At 41.7% G+C, this 22,991-nt stretch overlaps 1 protein-coding gene across 3 annotated transcripts in view; it reads right to left on the reverse strand.

Annotated features, from left to right (window-relative positions):
- Positions 1-1,194: 1,194 nt before the first annotated feature.
- Positions 1,195-22,991, reverse strand: part of PLEKHB2 (pleckstrin homology domain containing B2) — a 42,033-nt gene continuing 20,236 nt past the window's right edge. For 2 of the 3 annotated variants that reach the window (XM_045560348.1, XM_045560350.1), the window contains exons 5-8: positions 19,617-19,656; positions 17,975-18,064; positions 9,209-9,317; positions 1,195-4,010 (exon numbers count right to left, since the gene is read on the reverse strand). In XM_045560348.1, the coding sequence (XP_045416304.1) occupies positions 3,874-4,010; positions 9,209-9,317; positions 17,975-18,064; positions 19,617-19,656 (376 nt within the window). In that variant the 3' untranslated portion in view covers positions 1,195-3,873. The remainder of the gene's footprint in view (positions 4,011-9,208; positions 9,318-17,974; positions 18,065-19,616; positions 19,657-22,991) is intronic. The other variant, XM_045560349.1, reaches the window with a different exon arrangement.

Genomic DNA, 22,991 nt, shown 5'->3' on the forward strand with positions numbered 1-22,991 from the left:
TTTTTATGAACTCTATTTTTAAATGTCACTATATAATAGGTTTATCATTTTTTAAAGTTTTTCAATTTCTCAAATTTTCTAATATGACTAATGTTAAGTAAAGATACAAATCACATTTAAAAAGCTCTTTTGGGAGGGTCTTAACCCCAAGACCAAAATGTAGTCTCAAGACCAAAGTTGGGTACTTTGGTATATATGGTATACTTCTGTGTAAAAAAGGGAGAAAAAAATGTGAATCTATGTTTATACCAGCTTACTATGCATAAGGAAACTCACGGAGGATGAACAGACCAGTATCAGTGGAAATGGGCGGGTAAGAGACGGTTTACTGAATGTTTCCTATTTTGTTTAACTTTTGAGCTACCAAATACCTATTTACAAAGGTAAATTAGAAAACAAGCCAACCCCTGGAGGTAGCCAGAGGCACAGGAAGGCCAGCCTTCAGAAGATGGGACAGTCAGGCTGGAGGGCGTGTGTGGTCCGCACCCTCACCTCACATCCAGAACCAATGGATTGGAACACTGGAAGAATCGAGGATTCTTCTGGAAAGAAACAAAACCATGAGACCCAGCTTCCTAGCGTGGGACTCCCCATCTTAAACTGTAACAGGCGACCACACATCACCACGTAACTAGAGTCTGCAACATGTGAGACAGAAAAACCAGCCCGGAGGAGACTGAGGTAATTCAGGAACCAAAGGAAATCTAAAATAATTTTTAAAAGAAACAAAAAACACAAAGTCACGTGTCCAAAGATACTAGAGAAGTTACTGGAAACACACCACCAAGGTGATCAGGTCAAGGAAAATACTGTCAGTTTTCTAACAGCTACCCTAACAGTGTGATTACACAGACCACCCAAGTCTGTGGAAATCACTCTCTCATGCACATGGCACAGGGAAAAAGAACACACTTTAACCTCAGAGACGCAGGCTTCACCTACTACCTGTGCGCTCCTGAGTAAATGAACTTCTGAGCCTCAGTCTCACTCAGTGTAACGTGGATAATAACGCCTTTAACACAGTTACTGTAAGAACTGAGTTAGCTGCTTTTCTCTGATGTGACAATACATTCCCTAGCATTTGGCAGGTCCTCAATCAATGGCATTCTTAGGGTCCATGGCAGCAGAACAAGCTGATGGTGTGTTGCTACAAAATAACATTTAAAAGACAACAGAAGTCACAATGAAACATGCTTTAAGGTTAACGATCATTTAATGTATTAACATTGTCACTTATAAATGTACAATATGCATACACAGGAGGGGAAAATAGGTTCTGTAGACAGGACATGATACTAGTAATAGGGAGGCAATTACAAACAAGATCAACTCTGGAAAGACAGGTGGAATTGCATTCCATGCCTTATGTCTACACAAACTAGGGAAGGAAAAAGAAAGATTACACAAGACTAACACTTGATGTGGAAAATACACTTGGGCCACTTTGTCTTAACTGCAGGACCTTCCTCTCATGATTCAGATGGTGATCCTTGTCCTGGATGGCCTAAAACAAGGTCTAGCCTTGTTTCTGAATGACAATCTGAGACATTAACCATAGGTCTCCCTCTTCTCTTTAGTCCCCAAAACGCTGAAGTCAACTCAAGGAATTAAAAGATCACATCAGCTATGAGTACAATGTCAATGGCCAACTTCCCCCAAGTACAGATCATTATTTAAAAATACACATGGAAGTAAATGCTTACTCAAACATGAACAAGAAACTTCTTCCAACTCACGCACCTAACAAAGGACATCTCTGAGAAACAGAGACAACCAAAGGTTGGCATCTACGGGAGCTGTGGCAAGGAAATGATTTGAGCCCACCTGCACCCCAGTGTGCATGTCACACCAGGCCCCAGTCTCTACTGACAGGGGACTTCCAGGCCCCTCTGTGACTGCCTCATGAGGCTGGCCCCACAGGGGACGGGGACTGGGACACACAGGTGCCCAAGCTTCCATCCATACCTCTCCTCTTCAGCCAGAAGAGCACAAAGAGACATCTGCTTCAAGCGCACCTAAATGGCGTAAATAAATATTCTGTGGTGCCCACAATTCCCACCCAGTAACTCCAAGTTCAAAATTAACACTTGATGCAACATGAAAAACTGTTAGTAAGTGGAAAGTAAAGCATACAGCTCTGACAATGGTTACAATCTGAACAAAGTCATTCTCATCACACGGCATGTAAAATCCTCAAAACAGCACGTTAAACCACTGACACTAGTAGTGTCACACACTGCTTCTATCCAGGGATGACAGGCAAAAACATTCCTTCCAGGAAGACAGACACTCCCAAGTCAACAAGACCCCTACGACTGGAGAGAAAACAGACCTGGGGTCACCACCCAGTTCGTTCGGCCTCTGGTTTCGCATGGAGACCTGTGTGCACCCTCAGACGGAGCCGACTGGGCAGTACAGCAAGAGAGAATCGCGTAACCAGCCAGGCACAGTCTGTGCTACCTGGAGCATATTTTGGGGAAAACGGGACCACATGGAACATAGGGGAGACATTCGCTGTGCTAAACTGCCCTTGCAAAAGCACGCTGTTCACAGCATGCAGGACAGAAAACCGGAGTCTTTAGGAGCTTTGAAATGTGAAATAACAGAAATGTGAATATTTGAAATACACACTTCATAATTTTGGAACTTCATAATACTGGAAATAAGAATATTTGACAGAAAGGCAAGACTATGGGATTTCCAGAGAGTCACACATCTTGGGGCTCAAACGCGAATGCTCTAAGCTTCTCTATCACATGTGGGTCAGGAACAAAACACAGCTGGGCTCCCGGCCAAGCTGAGGGATGCTCTGAGCAGGTCCCTCGTGTCCCTAGGGCCCCATTTCCCTTCAACCTGAGTCTTCCTGCTGCGGTTCGTCCCAGCCACAGGGCCACACTCTGGCACAGGACAGGCCTTCAACGGGACAGAAGAGCATCCTCCACTCAGCACAGCCCCAGAAGGCCTGGAACAGGAACATCCTCACCACAGCCCTCCCACTGTCTCCCTCACCATTCTTTTCACATCACTCTCACAAGTAGAAAAATAGGTTATGAGTAGGCTTAGGCAGCGAGAAAAAACCCAAAGCAGACCTAAAACCACGTCTCTGAATAAAGCAAATCTACCTCCACACACTTGTTTGTTACTGTTCTGCCTTCTTCAAGTTTTGAAGGATAAAGCCCTAAAACTTTGAGGCACAAATCAATCCCTAATTTGGGATGCTTCCCAACTATCGCTACCAAAAACATACAAAAATAACACCAGAATAAGCAGCTAGGGCTAGGCAGGTTTCTGAAGTATCCTTTCCCCAAGAGGGGATGTCCCTGTCATCCTGAGTGTCGGCCTTGCTGGGGCCTGCAGAGCCAGAGGGCAGGTCCGGCACTCTCGCCTCACTGCTTCCTCCTCAGGAAGCTGCCGGGAGCTGACCAGCCCACCATGCCTAAGGTGACACGCAGCCAGTTCCGGTCTGAGGTTTGAAGGTCTGAAGTTAAATGAAAAGCTGTCTTCCTTGCCGCAATCACTCCTTTACTCACGTATCACTAGATTACTGGCACAACACAAACACAAATTATCCCTCAAGCACTACAAGCTAAAAAGAAAATGCCTCTCAAAACAGGTATGTTCAAATAAGGTATTCCAAGAGTTCCATCAGGTAAGTCTTAGAATGAGCTAGCGCCCCTAAAGAGTCCGTGTTTTAGCTAAACAGTGTAGTCCTTCTCTGTGATACTTACATGGACTAGTTATGATTATGATGTCACTACTTTCAAAAGAACTATTAAAACTATTATTAGAAACATTTGCCACAAACAGAAATGCCCTGCAAATCACATTATTGCACACAGGGTTATCGCTCTGCACACCGAGATCTCAAGGCCTCTAGAAGACCCAGAAGAGAGACCCTAAGGCCATGCCCGTGGCTGCTCCGGCCAGCATGCCCAGCGCCAAATCACTGTCGTTGTCTCGGTACCGCTCACGAATGATGACTTGGTTGGTAGGCTGCTGTCCATAAAGTCCTAAAAAAGAAAGAAAAAAACATATCTCTGAGGAGAGTTTGTGAAGTCCAACATTCACACAAAGAAACAGCTCACTCAGCTGTGAACATGGTGTTGATCCCAACAGAGCTGCCCCCGTCGGCTGCTGTGCGTGTGGGGTGCAGCGAGTGCGCCCGCACCCCCTCCACACAGGTGCAGCACGCGGCCCATCCCTGACACCGCACTGGGAGGAAAATCAAGACCCTCGGCTGGCCAAGGGCCAAAGTCCCTAACGCGGCAAAAAGCAGAAGCCTGACTAAGCTGCACATTCCAGCCTTATTTCCACTTCGGCCTCCACACCACACCCACTGTGACGGCAGACAGATGGGGGCATGGGAGATACAGAGTGTGCAGACAACAGAGGCCAAGAATGCCCACTGAAAGCCCACAAAGGAAAAGCCCAATTAAAGGCAAATTAGCTTCTTGGTGTTCATGCAAACCAATTTTTAAATTAAACCTAAATCTGCTAATATAACTTGCTCTTTATTTTCAATCACATGTCTTCACAGGGAAAAAATATGTATTTATGTTACAGGTGAGAACTTCTAAAAGAGCAAACTTCAAATAAATTTAATATTTAATTTGCATGATTCAAATTTACAACTGGAAATGTTCTCTATGCTTCATAGCTATATTGCCCAGTAGCTAATGAGCTTGCAAATTTCTCACATATCACCAGGGTTAACTTTTCCCTCTTGATCTCCTATTTCTTTAATGGTTCAACACTAGGAGAGCTAGAAACTAATCCATTAATAGTGCGTACACGTAGAGGAAGCACACAGTGAAGCCAGCAGTGTCGCAGAGGCTAACGTTCCCAGTGCTTACCAATCTAAGCACTTACCGCATCACACTGACTCACTTAACTGAGGACATTCTTATCTCCATTCTGCAGATGGGTAAACTGAGGCATACAGAGGCTAAGGGCAAGAAGGGCATCCAAACCCAGGCACGCTGGCTACAGTCTGCACTTATACCCACTAATACCCAAACACAGAGGATGACGGGAGACAGAAAAAATCAAAGGCACAGAGTAGCAGAATGAAACCATCATAAATCTAAGGGCTGGTCAGGTATAGGTAACAGCAATGGAAGTAAATGACTTCCTATGCAATGTTTAAATTTCAAAACTAGTGAACTGTGGCATTCACTTTCACAACCTCAAAATTTAAAAATGTTCAGTTATGCAACTCCAACTAGCAAAATGTAACACAGTGGAACTTGTAAGCTGACCTAATGAAAAGATCCCCTACAAAATCTAAACTCTGGGCCCCCCCACCACAGGTCACACTGAGGTCCACTCACTGCAGGACCAGGGGCCACCCTCTTGTGGCTCCTGCTTACTTACCTCTGCCCCTACCATAAGCTAAATCCTCACCAAAGTCAGGTGTGGATATTTCTCAGTCATACTTAATTTACTGAATGTTATATAAATGGTCAAAATGTGAATGAGAAAAAGGCAGATACTGTTCCTAATGACAACTAAGTTAGAGACTACATACAGTACAGACTAAATAAAGGAAGGTCACTTTTACAAATTACCATCGAGTCATGGAATTGAGAAAACTACAAAGATGGGGAAGGGAGTGCTGTCATCACAAAACCTGAAAGTCCGCTGTGGACTTGTCCCTGGAAACTGCAGTGCAATGATGTATCAGGAGGATGATTCCCAGAAGACAAAAATGGAAGACTGCAAGCAAAGGGGCCAACTCAAAGCAAAGACCTCAACCCCACAGCAAAAGACACCTGACCCAATGTCCATTAACAAGGCTAAATTAAAGCAGGACACTTATAGGACGTACACAGCACTCTCTGTACTTTTCCAACTGGCTGACTGACCACTGGTCCTAATCACATTAAACAGAAGGACTTTGTGCGTAACTAGGAGGGTGTCTATGGCCTGGCTATAGGCAGCGAGACCCTAGCAGGCAGGACGGCATGGAGGTGGCAAAGCACCAGACATGAGCACCCATGTGGTGGTCAGTACAACACTGCTGTGGCATGACCACAAACCCACTTGGCCTTCACAGCAAGCAGGGCTGCTGGCTGCCTGGTCACCACACTGAGGCAGGACGACCACCAGGCTCGGCCCTTCCAAAGCATGTGTATCTGCTGCCTGGTCACAATCCCTACTCACTCAGCCCCTCAGGCAGCAAGTATAAGAAGTGCTGCCCTTGAGAGTGTGATTTCTACTCGATTAAGGAGAGTCAAGGGCAAGGACGTAATCTGATTTCCATAAATCCCCTGTACAACTAGTTCTGCAATACTTCTGCTCTTCTATACAGTAGAAAGCAGCAGTGATCTCCCCGTTCTGTGGACAGGAAGCTAAATAAGAGGCTGGCTCTCATGTGGGAAGGCTAAGGCTTAAAAACCTACCACCACCATCAGGACCCCAACAGATAAATGGGCAAAGGAAAATAATTCACACAAGAGGAAATATAATTAGGGACCAACTACAAAGACAATCTTTATCCTTGCCAGCCATCCTAAAAATATAAACTAAAGCAGTTTGATGATGCCACTTGAGACTCATTGAAGCTATCAAAGCTTTTAGAGCATCACAATAAGGCAATCTTTATGGAACTACAGAGAAACCTATGTATCGGCAACTGCTGGTGGCATTATATATTGGAACAGTGTTCTGGGAATCAACTTGGTAAAATGCTATCAAGACACATCATAATATTAGCAGATGAAGTGATATAAAGTCTGGGATTTCCCTCAAAATAATCCAGAGGTTTTTAATGGTATCAAAAAAAGTCTATGCCTTTGACATATTCATTTAACAGAGGCGCTCCTTGACTTACAATGGGGTTATGTCTTGATAAACCCATCGTAAGTTGAAAATGCATTTAAGACACCAAACCTACCAAACATTATAGCTTAACATAGCCTACTTTAAATGCTAAGGTCAGACCACAGACATTAGCCTATAGTGGATGAAATCAACTAACACAAACCCTATTTTATAATGAAGTGTTGAATATCTCAAGTAATTTATTGAATACGGTACTGAAAGTGAAAAACAGAATGGCTGTATGGGTACTTGAAGTACAGTTTCTACAGAACACATATTGCTTTCACACCACCTTAAAGTCAAAAAAATCATTAAGCTGACCGATCCTAAGTTGGAAACAGTCCATATAGAGAAACATATTCTAATGCATATTCAATAGGAATAAAAAAAAATGATTGAAGATGTCCATAGCAGTATCATAACAAAAAAAGAAAAATGGGAAAAGAAAAAAACAAACAGCCAATGCTGGAAGGTTCAATACATTACCTGATATGATAATATACAATCACTAAAAATGCTTACAAATATTATGTAGCATTCTGGACAACATATGACGTTTAAAAATCAGACTAGAAATACAAACGGCAATGCATGATTATATGGGGAAAGTTACAGCAAGTCTTCCAACAATGTCATTTTATCTAATTCATTTTTTATAATGTTGATGAGAAAAAAAAATTCAATTCCCCACTGGAGTCACTGCCTTTGTGGAGTTTGGACATTTCCTCCAGGTCTGCATGGGTTTTCCCTGAATACGCCAGTTTCCTGTGCTAGGTGAACTGGCATGTCTGCGCTGTCCCAGTCTGAGTAGGTGTGGCTGTGTGCGAGTGTATCCCGAGCCGGTGTGGCAGCCTGTCCAGGGCTAGTTCCCGCCATCAGCCTGAGGGGCTGGTACAGGTTCCAGCCACCCTCCACCCTAAACTGTAATAACTGCGTCAATAATTATCTTGCCTTTATTAATCTTTCTTAAATGTACATATAGCTCACCTTTATTTCACTGTTTAATATTAGAAGTGTTTTGGTCTTTATTTAGAAGTTTGGTGATATTTTTGTGACCAGAAATACGCTGTAGGAACTTAACTCTTATTTGCATCAATTAGCTTATGGTAAAACTGGTTTTGTTGCACATCATTTCACTTAAAAATGCAGTTTCCAAGAACCTGTCAACAACATTAAGTGTGGACTTACTGTAACTCAAAGAAAAATATTTGCACTAAGATCACAGGATGATGGACAACTATTTAATCTGTCATGATTATTTATTATTTTATTGGTTTTCAATTTGACATGAAAAGAAGTCAAGCGAGGCAGAATCCTCCAAAGTCGTTGCTAGTTGGGTGAACTTACATCAGATTCCAGGAACAGATGAATATTTTAAATATGAGCTTTATTTCTACTCAAAAAAACCACCTTTCATATTAGGTGCTAAATGTATCAGAAGCCAAAGTAACTATCAGCAGTTATGAGAACACCATCTAAGAGTCTGATCTTGGGGCCTCCTTGACTTCTCTGGACACCCCCAGCAGTGACCACCCACCCTTCTGGTAACAGCTCCCCTCCCACTGCCTCTGCACTGAGACACTGTGCTGGTTTTGCTCACAGCCCGAGACAACTACTCTTCCTGTAGACCCCCACATTCTCTGTCTCAACCTGAGCTCTGGGGGGTTCCACCCCCAACCCAACCCCCAGCACCAATTGATGTGCCTTGCCCCCCTGCACCTGCCCTGCCTGACTTCACGGGGATCATCAGCTGCAGCTCCGCCCTCCTCCGCCCTGCCCCCCAGGCCGACATGGCCCCAGGCTGCAGCCAGCATGCTCCCACACCTCCATTCTGGAGAACCCCTTGCCCAGGAGACCCAGGACATGACACTATTCACACTTACTCACACCACACCTACTCACACCTACCATTTCTTTCATGTGAGGTGGAAAATAGGAAGAACCCGTCCAAAGCCCAAAATAAATACTAGGCCCTCCAGGCCTCCACTCCATTGTAAAATAGATCATTACCTAAGCAGTGACAACTTTCCAAGGTCATTACCAGAGGGAAAACACAAGTCAAAGGTTACCTCTCATCCTTCAAAAATGGGCCTATTTTGGTTGCTTCTTAATGTAAGTGAATCCCAGTAAGTACAAATTCTTTTCTTTTCTTGAGAACTAATCTGGACACAATAGCAAAGTTCTAAAAATCAAGCATACTCTAGCTTTGTAAATACAAAAGGCTTATATATTTTTTTATTTTTAAGAATAGTGGTAGAATGATTTGTGGTCTATAATCAGAAAACTTAGCTCACTTAACCTTAAACTGAAAAATAAAAATTCTTACAGGCTTCACTGGTCTAGCCAAATGAAGAGCAACAAGGAAGAGAAGGCTGGCACGAGTTACCTGCGTAGGGGTACTGGTAGGGCATAGCATACGCCTGCCCATTCGCGGCATACACAACTTGAGTTCCTGGTGGGTACGCGCCACTGTATGGACCATAGCCGTATGCCTGCTGAAAAGAAACAGGCCCATTAGAAAGACAATTTTGAAACCCTTGATATTGTATTAAAATTGGGTCTCCAGATTGTAATTGGTAACATTTAATGGTCAATAATAAAAAAAAAAAAGTGAGAGTGTGTATGCCCCTTCTTTAAGGTTAGTTTAAAAAAATACTTACAACTGGAGTCCACCTTCAGGCTGTAGAATGAAGAAGGCAGAAAAATACAACAAGAAAAAACTGGACTTACAAGAGATTTGGATTTCAATTCAGTTGTTGTGTTACCTTGACCTTCAGTGAGTCACCTACCTAAGTACTCTGAGCCCTGTTTTGCTCATCTGTAAAATGATCAGGTTGGACCAGGTGATAAGATTTATCCAAAACCAGTATTCTCGAAGCCAGCCTAGAAGCAGAATCCTCCCAGCCCAATTGCAGCAATTCCAGGCAGCATACGGAAGATGAGGTTGTCTGAGGTCTGGTACCCAGGCAGGTGACGGACGGCTTTCCGGCCACATACACCTCTGAAAGGGCACTGCCGGAAGTGGGCGGTGGGCAGCAGACCCCCTCCACTGACTGAGCGAATGACTACCACGTGCTGAGAAATACCCAGAGTCTGGCTTCCTTCTGTGCTCACAGGTGAGAAGGAGCAGACAAGCGTACAGAGACTACAATTGATGTTGTGCATGACAAATGCTCTGATACAGGAGAGAAAAGGGAGCTGTGGCTCAGCAAATGTGTGTGTGCATCTAAACCTGTCATCTTACAAATGCAGGAGACAAGACTCTTGCTTCTTGGAAGATGGAGGAGACATTCTTTCCCCAATTCCTCTGCTAAGTACAACTAAAATCCCTGGACGTTATACACCAAACAGACACAAGGAGACTGGATAGTGGAGAGGAGGCGGCAGACTGGCCAGGAACTTTAGGACCCAAGAGAAGATGCACAGTGAGTCCCTGGGATTTCTTTTTCTTTCATACATCCCAGACTGGATAACAGAGAAACTGGCAACCTGGAAATGCCAATAAGTGAACACTAAAAAGGCCTGAGAAGAACCTGTTCTCCCTACCAAGAATCTAAGAAGGAAAGGGGCAACTAGCAAGAAAGAACATCTTTAGACAACAACCACTCGATTCCAGGCAAACGACACAGAAAAACCTGCAGCCCCACCCAAATTCCCACCAGCAAAGGCCAAGTGTGAAAAGCCTGAACTTCCTGCTCAGCAAGCAGTAACAAGGCACCCTCACATAGCTGTCGGAGAAGGCTGAGAGGAAGCTGAGAATTCACCCCTGCCAGACAGAAACAAGACAGCCCCATCCCACTCTCTGGTGTCAGTGGAGACCATGTGAGGAGCCAGAACCCCCACCTCCGACCAACAGAAATAAGGTGCCCCTTCCCATCCCACTGGAAGGACATCAGCAGAGGCCTGGAGGAGGGTGAGGACTTTCAGGACCACTCAGTGGCAACCGTGGCATCAACAGAGGCTATTTGAGGAGCAGTAAGAAGGTGGTCTCAGTGGAGACCTAGTAAGAGCCTAAACTCCCAAACACCCCTCCCCCCACAGCAACCCCTGGGTATCAACCAAGGCCCAGAGGCGAGCCCGGACTTCCACCTTCACCTGGCAGTGATAAAGCAGCTCCCCAGAGGAGGTCTGCTAAAACACAAGATTAAATAAGAATCAGAGTCTTATAGTACTTAAAATGTCCAGGTTTTACCACGTCCTCACTAGTAAGTGGGAGCTGAACGATGGGTACATATGGTCACCAGGTGGTGTGAAGGACTGGAAACTAATAAGGGGGGAGGGAGAGAGGAAAGGGAGTGACGGATAAAAACTTACATATCAGGTACAATGTATACTATTCTGGTGACGGGCACACTTAAAGCCCTGACTTCAGCATTCACCCATGTAACAAGAACACTTGTACCCCCTAATATTTTGAAATAAAGATTATTAATATATATAAAAAGTCCAGGTTTTGATCAAAAACCATTCATCATACCAAGAACCAAGAAGATCTCAACTGAATGAGAAAAGACAATAAAAAACACCAACACCAAGATAGCAAAGATGTTAGAATTATCTAGAAAGCACTTTAAAACTGCTATCATGGCCAGGCTCAGTGGCTCACACCTGTAATCCTAGCACTCTGGGAGGCCGAGGCGGGCGGATCGTTTGAGCTCAGGAGTTCGAGACCAGCCTGAGCAAGAGCGAGATCCCGTCTCTACTAAAAATAGGAAGAAATTAGTCAAACAACTAAAATATATACAAAAAAATTAGCCGGGCATGGTGGTGCATGCCTGTAGTCCCAGCTACTTGGGAGGCTGAGGCAGAAGGATCAGCTGAGCCCAGGAGTTCAAGGTTGCTGTGAGCCAGGCTGACGCCACAGCACTCTAGCCCAGGGAACAGAGTGAGACTTTGTCTCAAAAAAAAAAAAAAAAAAAAAAAAAAACTGCTATCATAAAAACATTTCAATGATCAATTATGCAGACACTTGAAATAAATGAAAAAATAGAAAATATCCACCATAAAAACAGAAAATCTCAGTAAAAAATATATAAAGTTATATATTCTAATTTTTATATCAAGATACAAAAAATAAAATAAAAATTTTAGAACTAAAAAAATACAATATAAATAATTCAATGAATAGCCTTAACAGAACGGAGATGACGTAGGAAAGAATCAGTAAACATGAACAGAGAGTAGAAACTGCCCAATTAGAACATAACAGACAGAAAACAGATAGAAGCAAAACAATGAAGTGTCTCTGGTACACGTGGGACTAACGGCGAACCTTACATTCGTGTCATCAGAGTGCCAGAAGGAGAGTAGAAAGAGTATGGGGCTAAAAGAAATTCACAATAATGGATTAAAATTTCCCAAATTTAGCAAAATACTGAAGCCTATATTATCAAGCCGAATGAATGCCAAACAGCAAAAACCCAAAGAAACACACACCAATACACAGATGTTAGTCAAACTTTTGAAAACTAAAGACAAAGTAACCACAGAATAAGCAGAAGGAAGGAAATAAGGACAAAAACAGAATCAATGAAACTGATAGAAAAAGTGATTAAAACGAAAAGCTGATTCTTTGAAAAGATTACTAAAAATTGACAAACCTCTAGCAAGCTGTTAAAAAAAAACACCACACAAATTGCCAGTATCAACAATGAATGCAATGAGGATTACTACGGACTCTGCAGACATCACAAGATAATAAGAAAACTATGAAAAACTCCACATACATAAATTAGACAACTTATGTAAAAAGGACCAATTCCTCAAAAGTACCAATTACTACAACCTACTCAATACCAAATAGAGAATTTGGATAATCCTGTAACTATCAAGAAAACTGAAGCTGTGGCAGGCGCAGAGGACAGGCAATGTGAGGACACAGTGAGGAGACTGCATGTAAGCCAAGGAGAAAGGCCTCTAAGAAACAATGCTGCAAGGCACCTTGGATCTTGAACTTCCAGCCTCCAGAACTATGAGAAAATGTGTGTCTGGTGTTTAAGCACAAAAAAATAAAAAAGAGAGAGAGAGACAGAAAGAAAAGAATATTGAATTTGCAATTAGAAATCTCCAGGCCCAGATATTAATAGTTTCACTAGAGACTTCTAGCAAATGTTTAAAGAAAAATTAACACCAATTCTACACAATTTCTTCCACAAAACAGAAGAGCAGAAAACACTTTCCAACTCATTCTATAAAGCCAGTATTACCCTGATACCAAAATAAGACAAAGAAAGAAACCTACAAACTAATACCCTTTGTGACTATAGATGAAAAAATTCTTAACAAGTATCAGCAAATAGAAATCAGCAACATAGGCCAGGCACATGTGGCTCATGCCTATAGTCCCAGCTACTGGAGGCTGAGGCAGGAGGATCACTTTGAGCCCAGGAGTTTGAGGTTGTAGTGAGCCTCGATAATGCCACTGCACTCTAGACCAGGAGACAGAGCAAGACCCTGTCTAAAAAAACAGAAAAAAGAAAAAACAGCCAGGTATGGTGATGCATGCCTATAGTCCCAGCTACTTGGAACGCTGAGGCAGAAAGATTGCTTGAGCCCAGGAGTCTGATAGTTTGAGGTTGCAGTAAGCTATGATGACACCATTGTACTCTAGCCTGGGCCACACGGAAATGGAGAGAAATCCTGTCTCCAAAAAAAAAGAATTAAGCAAAACACAAAAAGAATAATTATACACCATGACCAACCAGGGTTTATTCCAGGGAATGAAAGGCTGGGTCAGTATTTGAAAATTAATCAATGTAATCTACCATATTAGCAGGCTTAGAAAATAGCACATGATCATATTAATTAATGCAGAAAAAGTATTTCAAAAAATCTAACACCCATTCATGAAAAAACTCACAAACTTGAAAAGGAGGGAATTTCCTCAACTTGATAAAGAGTATCTGCCAAAAAATCCAGCTATCATACTTACTAATGCATTAAATACTGAGTGCATAGTTAAAAATGAATTAAATACCAAATTCAATACTTATTAAATACTGAATTAAACACTAAATTCATAATAAATGAATGCATCCTTAAAACTGAGTACATTCCCCCTAAAATCAGGAACAAGGCAAGGATGTCCTCTCTCACCACTGCTATTCAACATAATACTGGAAGTTCCAACCAAGGCAATGAGGCAAGGTAAGGAAATAGAAGGCATACAGATTAGAAAGGAAGAAATAAAACTGTCCCTATTTGTAGATGATATGATTGTCTATGTAGTATATCCCAAAGAATCTACAGAAAAAAGGATGAGTTTAGTAAGTTTACAGGCTACAAGATCAACACACAAAATCAATTCTATTTCTATATACTAGCAATAAACATGGGAAAACTAAAATTAAAAATACAATTACATCAAATACTAAAAAAAAAAAAACAAATACTTGTACATCTAACAAAACTTGTAGGCCAGGCGTGGTGGCTCACGCCTGTAATCCTAGCACTCTGGGAGGCCGAGGTGGGTGGATCGTTTGAGCTCAGGAGTTTGAGACTAGCCTGAGCAAGAGTGAGACGTCGGCTCGACTAAAAATAGAAAGAAATTATATGGACAATTAAAAATATATAGAAAAAATTAGCCGTGCATGGTGGCACATGCCTGTAGTCCCAGCTACTCGGGAGGCTGAGGCAGGAGGATCGCTTGAGCCCAGGAGTTTGAGGTTGCTGTGAGCTAGGCTGACGCCACGGCACTCTAGCCTAGGCAAGAGTGAGACTCTGTCTCACAAAAAAAAAAAAAAAAAAAAAAACGTATAGGATTTTTATACTGAAAACTACAAAACACTGATGAAAGAAATCAAAGAGGATCTAAATATAGAGGCAGTGCATGTTTACAGACTGGAAGATTTGCCATTAGGTAAAGATAAGTCTCCAAATTAATGTGATTGATAGGCTTAAAGCAATTCTTGCAAAAGCCTTACACGATTTTGCTGTAGATATAAACAAATTTATTCTAATTTACATGGAAAGGCAGGGGAATCAGAAGAACTGAACCAATTCCAAAAAGGAATTGGGGGGGAGGGGTAATTGATCAGTTTACCCAATTTTAAGACTTAGTATATAGCTACAATAATTAAGACTATGTGGTAGCAAAGGAAGATAAAGACATAGATCAATGGAACAGAATAGAGAACCCATAAAGAGATACACAAAATAGAACCCAGAAATAGATATATATGTTATAAAAAATTAATTCAAAACGATCAGAGACTTAAATGTAAAACCTAACTCTATAAAACTTTAGAAGATAACACAGGAGAAAATCGTAGGAAACTTGGGCTAGGTGAAGCATTAAACATGACCACAAAAGCATAATCCAGAAAAGAAGAACTGATAAATTGGAATGCATCCAAATTTAAAACTCTGCAAAAGGCCTTGTTAGGAGGATAAGAAGACAAGCTACAGACTACATACAGGTTGAGCATCTCTAATTTGAAAATCCAAAATGCCTCAAAATCTCAAACTTTTTAAGTGTCAATGCAAGACAGTGACCTTTGCTTGCTGGTGGTTCGATACACATGAACTTTGCTCCATGCACAAAACTATTTAAAAAATTGTATAAAATCACCTTCAGAATAGGTTTATAAGGTATATATGAAAACAAATGAATTTTGTGTTTAGACTTAGGTCCCAACCCCAAGATATCTCATTATGTATGTGCACATACTCCAAAATTTAAAAAAAATCCAAAATCCAAAACACTTCTGGTCCCAAGCATTTGGATAAGGGATACTCAACCTGTATCTACAAAAAATTCATATCCTGAAAATGTTATATAACAATTCAAAAACATCAAAATTAAAAAAATAACAAGACAATTAGAAAAAGGGGCAAAAGACATGAAGAGACATTTCACCAAAGACAGAGATAACAAATAAACACATAAAAGATGGTCAATATCACTGGCTACTAGGGCTCAGGAAATTAAGACCACATTGAGAAATCACTATATATATTAGAACAGCTAAATTAAAAAAGAGCGACAACATCAACTGCTGGTGAAGATGCAGAGAACTGGATTACTCATATATTACTGGTGGGAAAGTAAAATGTTAGAGTGCCTGTAGTTTGTCCGAGTTTTTCTTAAAAAACTAACATATACTCACCATACATCTGACCCAGCAACTGCACACTTGGGCATTTATCCCAGATAAATGAAACCTATGTCTGCACAATAACCTGTACACAAGAGTTTACATTAGGTTTACTGTCAACAGCCAAAAGCTGGAAACAACCAAAATGTCCCTCAGCACAAAATGTGTCACACCCATACCGTGGAACACTGCTTGAGCAATAAAAAGGAATAGACTATTGGTATACACAGCAACCTAAATGGATCTCAAGGGCATGAGGCTGAGTGAAAAACATCAAACTCAACATGCTGCATGGTCCATGCACATTGTTAAAAAGACAGAACTATAGAGCTGGAGAACAGATCAGTGGTTGATGGTTCAGCGAAGTGTTGAGCCTAAGAATACTGAGTCATAGAAATGCCCCCTGTATTTCTGGAGACAAGATTTGATTTCAGAAGTCACATAAGGCTTTGCCTTAAAGAAAAAAGACATGTGTTAGTTCAAAAGCTGCCTCACCTCAGGAGGGCATCTCCTTGGTCAGTAATAGCTGCACTTCAAAGAGACAGCTGTAAACTGGGCCTATGGTTCTCACCTGTTTTGAGAGACAAGACAGGCCTCTTCCTAGAGCCATGGGTTGCCAGAGCTGGCAAGGACCCCCCCCCCCCAGATGAGAGCTGATCAGAGAGATATGCTAACGCCCAAGCCAGGCCCAGAAGGAACCATGTGGTTAAAGTAATTAACACAAAGCACAGCTCATGTTGACTTATGAAATCAGCTCTGTCTCCAAGAACACAGTCACCGGAGCCAAGATGTCTGTTTTTTGCTAAAGTAATAGCCTTATCAGAAAACTCAGAAGTTTGCCCCAAGAAGATTTTACAACTCATTGTTCCCCTAGTTAGAGTTAGTTGAAGGATCTGTAATAGCCTTTTAGAAGACTTTGACCCTAAAGCAAACTGCCTGTTAGTATGTGAATCCCGTTGCCCTTGGCAACGGGAGCCTGTGCCTACCCTATATAATACCTGTGTGGATATTCAGTTTGGGAGATATTTTTGGCGGGAAGAAATATGCCCATCTGGATACCCTCCTTTCATCTATTTTCATAAACCTTTACTTTATAAACTATATCTTTGGCTCTGTGTATTATTATTATTATTTCTGTTTCCTACTATTTTTTCATCCTTTGCGATGACCCCTGCCTGAGAGACCTGATCGGAAGAGAAAACCTCTTTGCTGGGAGCGCAGCTGACGCCCTGCAAACTGGCGTGGTCAACTTAGAGACCTGATCCGAAGAAAGAGAAAAAACCCCTTTGTGGGGAGCGTAGCTAACTCCCCGCAGCGAAGAGGAAGGAGGGTGTGACTGTAACAAGGTGTAGCAGAAGGAAGACTTTGTGAAGAATTCTACATATTGACTGAGGTGGCAGTTACACAATCTATATATGTGATAAAATGATGTAGGATTAGACATAAACAACATACCAATTCCAAATGCCTGGTTTTGATTTGATCTAACATTAACAACTGGGAAACCAGGAGAAAAGTACATGAGACTGACTATACCATCTTTATAACTTCTTATGAATTTATAATTATTTCACAATTAAAAGTTAACAAAAAAGGAGGGTACACCACAAGACAGAGACTGACCTATGTACCAGTGGACAGTTGGCATCCTGAGGACAGGGGACACCCCAGGTATTTGACATGTGATTTAAGGTTACTTTTTCTCCAAAATAAAAATACCATTCTTTCCTGATTATAATAATTCAAGTAATTCATTACATATAAACTATAAGTCATCTAAATCTCATTACCCAAAGCAATTATCATTAACACTATTCATTTTTAGGACTACTTTAAAAAACAAAATGTGCTGTACATAAATAAAAATACAAAGTAGCTGCTTTATTTCATCAAAGCAAAAGGCAATAACGAATAATCTGTTTAAAGAAGAAAAGGTTTAGAGTACATTTCTAGTATCTCTAATACTGACTCAAGGTTTAAAAAAGAAAAAACAAAAAACCAGGACAGCAGCAGAGAGAACTCAAGCATCGCTCACATGGATACTCAGGTGTCCCTACCTCAGGGGTTGGTGTGGCATACGCTGTGTACGGAGGAGGGGAGGAAACCACAGCTGTCTCATCAGTCATGACTGCAGAGCCCACATATGCCTGTGTGAGAGAGGAGAGAAGTTGAGAGCAAGGGAGCTGCCAAGCACCTACATGCGCAATGATGCTGTGCACATATCCCTTTTATTTAGCAAATATAAGTTTAAAGGACAAAAAGTTACAGCTCTCTGAGAAGTAGGAAAAACTCCTGTTACGATCTATAGTGGGGGCCAGCCCCATTCTGGTGTCCTCTGCATGCAGTAGCAAGGTGGTCCTTGCTTAGCCCTCCGCAGGAGTAGAGCTCTCACAGCCCCAGCAAGGCCTGCAGATGCTCCATTGTCACCCAACACCACTCTCAACAATCTTTCTGTTCACAAACGAAAACACTACAATCTGAAATGCAGCAGAGATACGTTCTATACAGTCTGTTTTTTATATTTAAAAAATTCATTAAATTAGTCCCCAGTGGAAAAGAAACACATGTGAGCTCTTAAAAAAAAAAAAAAAAAATCCATACAGGCAGGGCATGGTGGCTCCCGCCTGTAATCCTAGCACTTTGGGAGGCCAAGGAGGGAGGATCAGTTGAGGTCAGGAGTTCGAGACCAGCCTGAGCAAACATAGTGAGACCTCATCTCTAAAAAAAAAAATAGAAGAAAAATTAGCCAGGCATCATGGTGCGTGCCTGTAGCACCAGCTAGTTGGGAGGCTGAGGCAGGAAGATCACTTGAGTCTAGGAAATTTGAGGTTGCAGTGAGCTATGATGATTCCACTGTCCTCTAGCCCATACAACAGAGTAAGACCTTGTCTCCAAAAAAATAAAAAAATAAAAATCCATACAAAGAATCATTTTGGGATCTCGTCTCTAACTACATAGATCATTAATACTAATTTTACCCAAAGAGGATTTTCATGAAAGAAAAGGTAACGGAAGACATAGAGTAAGCTTAGGAGGAAGAAATGTCTTAGCCTAACAAGAGGAAACACTGACATTTGGATATTAAGCTATTTTACTTTCTTTTGCCACATGCACAAATTCTTTTGTAAGCTTGATCTACTTTTTTCTTTCCTTCCTACAGAAATAAAGGAGAAAATAAAGTCCCATTTGAAGAATGAAAACAGCGATCAGAGGTAACCCTGCCTTGATCTCTGACAGATAAAAGATGGCATTACTTACGGGGCTCTACGAATGGGGTTCACTATCTCAGTGGCCTCCTAAGGCCACAAACAGGATGAGAGACAAGTACAAGTCCAGAAATGCTTGTTTCACAAAGCTGAGATCCTATGCATAAAAGGACCCTGTGGTTCTTTTGGAGCCTTCAATGCAAACCACAGCAAAATTCAAAGTGTTGCAAAGCTTTGAGAAATATAAACATCTCTGGAAAACAACACTGGAATGAGCATGTCTGTGTGAGGAGGGCTCCTCCTGCCAAAACGTTTAGTTAAGCCCAGCTTGCTCACTGTCAGCAAAAGGTGCCCTGCCCAGCTCTACCAGCTCATTCGTGAGGGGATGGCCAAGAAACCCGTCTCTTCCCCAGTTCCCTTCCCCAACCTCCTATTCTCCAATTGTTACAAGACCACGTGAAAACATTACTGATGATCACCACTAGCAACTTACTGTGTTTGTCCTGGAATCCTGGAGTGTAAATTTCCAGGCCCTGGGAAAAAGAAATAGAAAAGGGTACATTGTTTGAGGCACTCCAACATTTCAATAATTCTCAAACCAAGGTTGGCATCAGAATTCCTGAAAAGACTCGGTTAAGAACAAGTCTGGGCTTTGCCCCAGGATCCACCCCACCAACTCACTTGAGACATGCCTTAGGAATATATATTTTTAAAAATTACATCTATAGTAGATATATAAAACTTAAAACATAATCTTTTCTAAATGTGAAATGTACTATAACTTGCTTTGTCAGTTCATGGCAAACACACAGATCCACTACCTCCCTTCCTTTTTTTTTTTGAAACAGGATCTCACTCACTCTGTTGCCCAGGCTGCAGTGGAGTGGTATCATCATAGCTCACTACAGCCTTAAACTCTGGCCTCAAGTGATTCTTCTGCCTCAGCCTCCTGAGTAGCTAGGACTACAGGTGCACACCACCACACCCAGCTGATTTTTCTATTTTTTATAGAAAAGAGGTCTCACTATGTTGCTCAGGCTGGTCTTGAACTCCTGGCCTGAAGTGATTCTCTTGCCTCGGTCTCCCAAAGTGTTGGGATTACAGGCGTGAGCCACTGTGCCCAGTCTACTTTGTTTTTTTTTTTTTTTGATGGGCTAATGTCCCACAGTATTAGATTGTCAGCAATTTTTTGCCATTAAAAAGAATGCTGTTACTAACATCCTTATTACCCTTGCATGCTATGTGAACATTTCTATAGGGCAAATTCCAAAGAGTAAAACTGTCAGGTCAAAGGATATAATTTATTTCATTGGGTACTGCCAAATGGCCCTGCAAAGAGTCTAACAGTCTCTACACCTACTAACTTCCTCCTATGGTCACAAAAACCAGTTATCTGTACCTTAAATCTCACAGGTTTTCTAAATTGATAGGCAAAAAGCAGTCTCTTGTGCAATCCCTCCCTCCCCCACCTCCCACTTTTCTTACTGACCCTATCCCTCTTCTCTCATCTTTATCAATTCCTTTTATGTTTTATTCTCATTTTACTACTAATATCTCCTTGAGTTGAAAGATTAGCTCATTTATTTTCAAATGTTCTGGTTTTCTAACGAATTCAGTTAAGTTCCAAAATTCCCCAACAGATGTTCTATGCAGTGATGTTGTCACTCACTTTGCTAATGGGTATCATATTGGACTATTCATATACCATACAAGGATTTTATTGTCATTTCAGGCAGAACAGTCTAGTATGGCCTTTAGTCTGCAAATTCCATTCTATTAATTTCAGAACATTTTTCTTGCACTGAATTTCCAAATATCTCTTTGTGGGTTCTATACTTTCCGGACATCGATAAGCTTTCTCAACTCTTTTAGTCTTTGTAACATAGCTCTGATCCTTTCTCCAAATTCTTTCATCTTTTTCCCCAGCTTTCAGTAAGTATCTCCAGTCTCTTCCCCATGCCAGTGACTCACTTTTCAGTTGGGGTTGCGTGCCAGGGAAGGCCATTTACATTACATTATAATGTGAATGGTACCCCCTTCATGGTGACAAGCCTTCTAAGGCTACAGAGACATAAAAGGGTACAAAAGAAACATAAATCCCTGTCCTCCCTGTCCTCACACAGCAGTGTATATTCTAATGAAGAGAGAAGACAAACAAAATAAATAGTTGATGAATGGTGAGTGTGTATGGAGTGGTAATATAATTTTAAATATGGTGTATGGTGGCTGGGAAAGAATTCTTGAAAAATCTGCTTCTGTTCCTTAGGTTTTATTTTCTTCCAGATTAGGAGTATTTTCCTCAGGTTTGCATGTTCCTCTTCTTACTTTTCCTTTATAGTAATATTTGAATAGTTGCCAATGTTTAATATGGGAAGTATCACCTAACTTCTATTTGCTCTGATACGGTATGAGTTATTTCTCCTTGACACCCTTCTTACCTCATCTGGTATCAACTGGTAGCTCCACCCCACTCCACCTCATCAACAGTCCGATGACTCGGTGTTACCCTCAGTCACTGTTCTGTAATCCAAAGGCATGCAGTAGGAGAGGAGGAAATTTATTCTGGGACTGACTAAGTCCTTTCTGAAAAATCTGGGTCCTACACTCTCTTCTGAGCACGTTTCTTTGAATGTCCCCAGCTGGGGTGCACTTCACCAGCCAGAGATTTATCCAACTCCTGTGCACTTCAATGCCTCCCAGTGCCCTGGAATGATAAGCCCTGGTTGAGCCTTCCAGCCTCTGCTGAGGTACCAAGGAAGTCATATTCAAGGGTTTTTCCTCAGCTTTTCCAAAAAGCATCTTACTCTCTTAATTAGCATCACTCCAGGTGGCAGGGTAGTAGTAAAAATATGCAAGATTCAATTAACTCATCTTGCTAGTGTTTCTGAGATTTGGACTGGGGTTAAGAACAGTGCTACATCTCAGCAGAATCATCTTTTTCTTTCTTCGGCTGTTCGTAGTTTTTGCTTAAAGTCAAACTTCTTTCTTTAGCTGTTGTCACTGAAATGTTTTCCCCTTCATTTCACTAAGTATTCAGGGAAGATGGTATGATTCATTTCACCATCTTTACTCAGAGTTCTCTATTAGGGGTTGAATTGTATCTCCCTGAAAAGATAGAAGTCGTAGTCCCCAGTACCTATGAATGTGACCATATTTGGAAATAGAGTCTTTGCAGATGATACCAAATTAAGATAAGGTCATACTAAATTAAGGTGGGTCCCAAACCCAGTACAACTGGTGTCCTTCCTAAGAGAGGAATTTGGACACGGACACGAAGGAAGAAGGCCGTGTGACACAGGCAGAGACTGGAGGGATGCAGTGCCAGCCAAGAACAGCATGGATTACTGCCACCACCAGAAGCTAAGATGAGACAGGGAAGGATTCCACCCAGAGTGTCCGAGGGAGCACAGCCCTGCTAACAGGGCTCAGACTTCCAGCCTCCAGACACATATATAAACCTCTAATTTCCCACCTAGGTTAAGAACTGACCCACTCATTCATTCTTCTAAGACAAACAAGGCCAGCCCTTCAGCATATTTCTACCTCTCCTCCCTCTCCTATAAAATCTCCCACGTTTTGTTAAAATACTCTAAAATTCTAGATCCAGATATTTTTTCCGTTATTACTTAAAAAAAAACATTTCCTCCATGTGACATCTCAGGCCACAGCAGAGCAGGAGTAAAGGACAAAGGGCTCTGGAGACAAAGGTTCAAACCCTGAGTCTAATCTACCTGCTCTAGTACCTCAGGAAACACAGCAGGTGGAATAGCAGCCTCAAAGATGTTCACAGTCCAAACCCCAGAACTTCTGAATATGTTACCTTATGTGGCAAAAGGGACTCTGTAGCTAGAATTAAGGTGAAGGACCT

The sequence above is a fragment of the Lemur catta genome, chromosome 8 (genome assembly GCF_020740605.2).
Source record: "Lemur catta isolate mLemCat1 chromosome 8, mLemCat1.pri, whole genome shotgun sequence".
In the NCBI taxonomy this organism is placed as follows: domain Eukaryota; kingdom Metazoa; phylum Chordata; class Mammalia; order Primates; family Lemuridae; genus Lemur; species Lemur catta.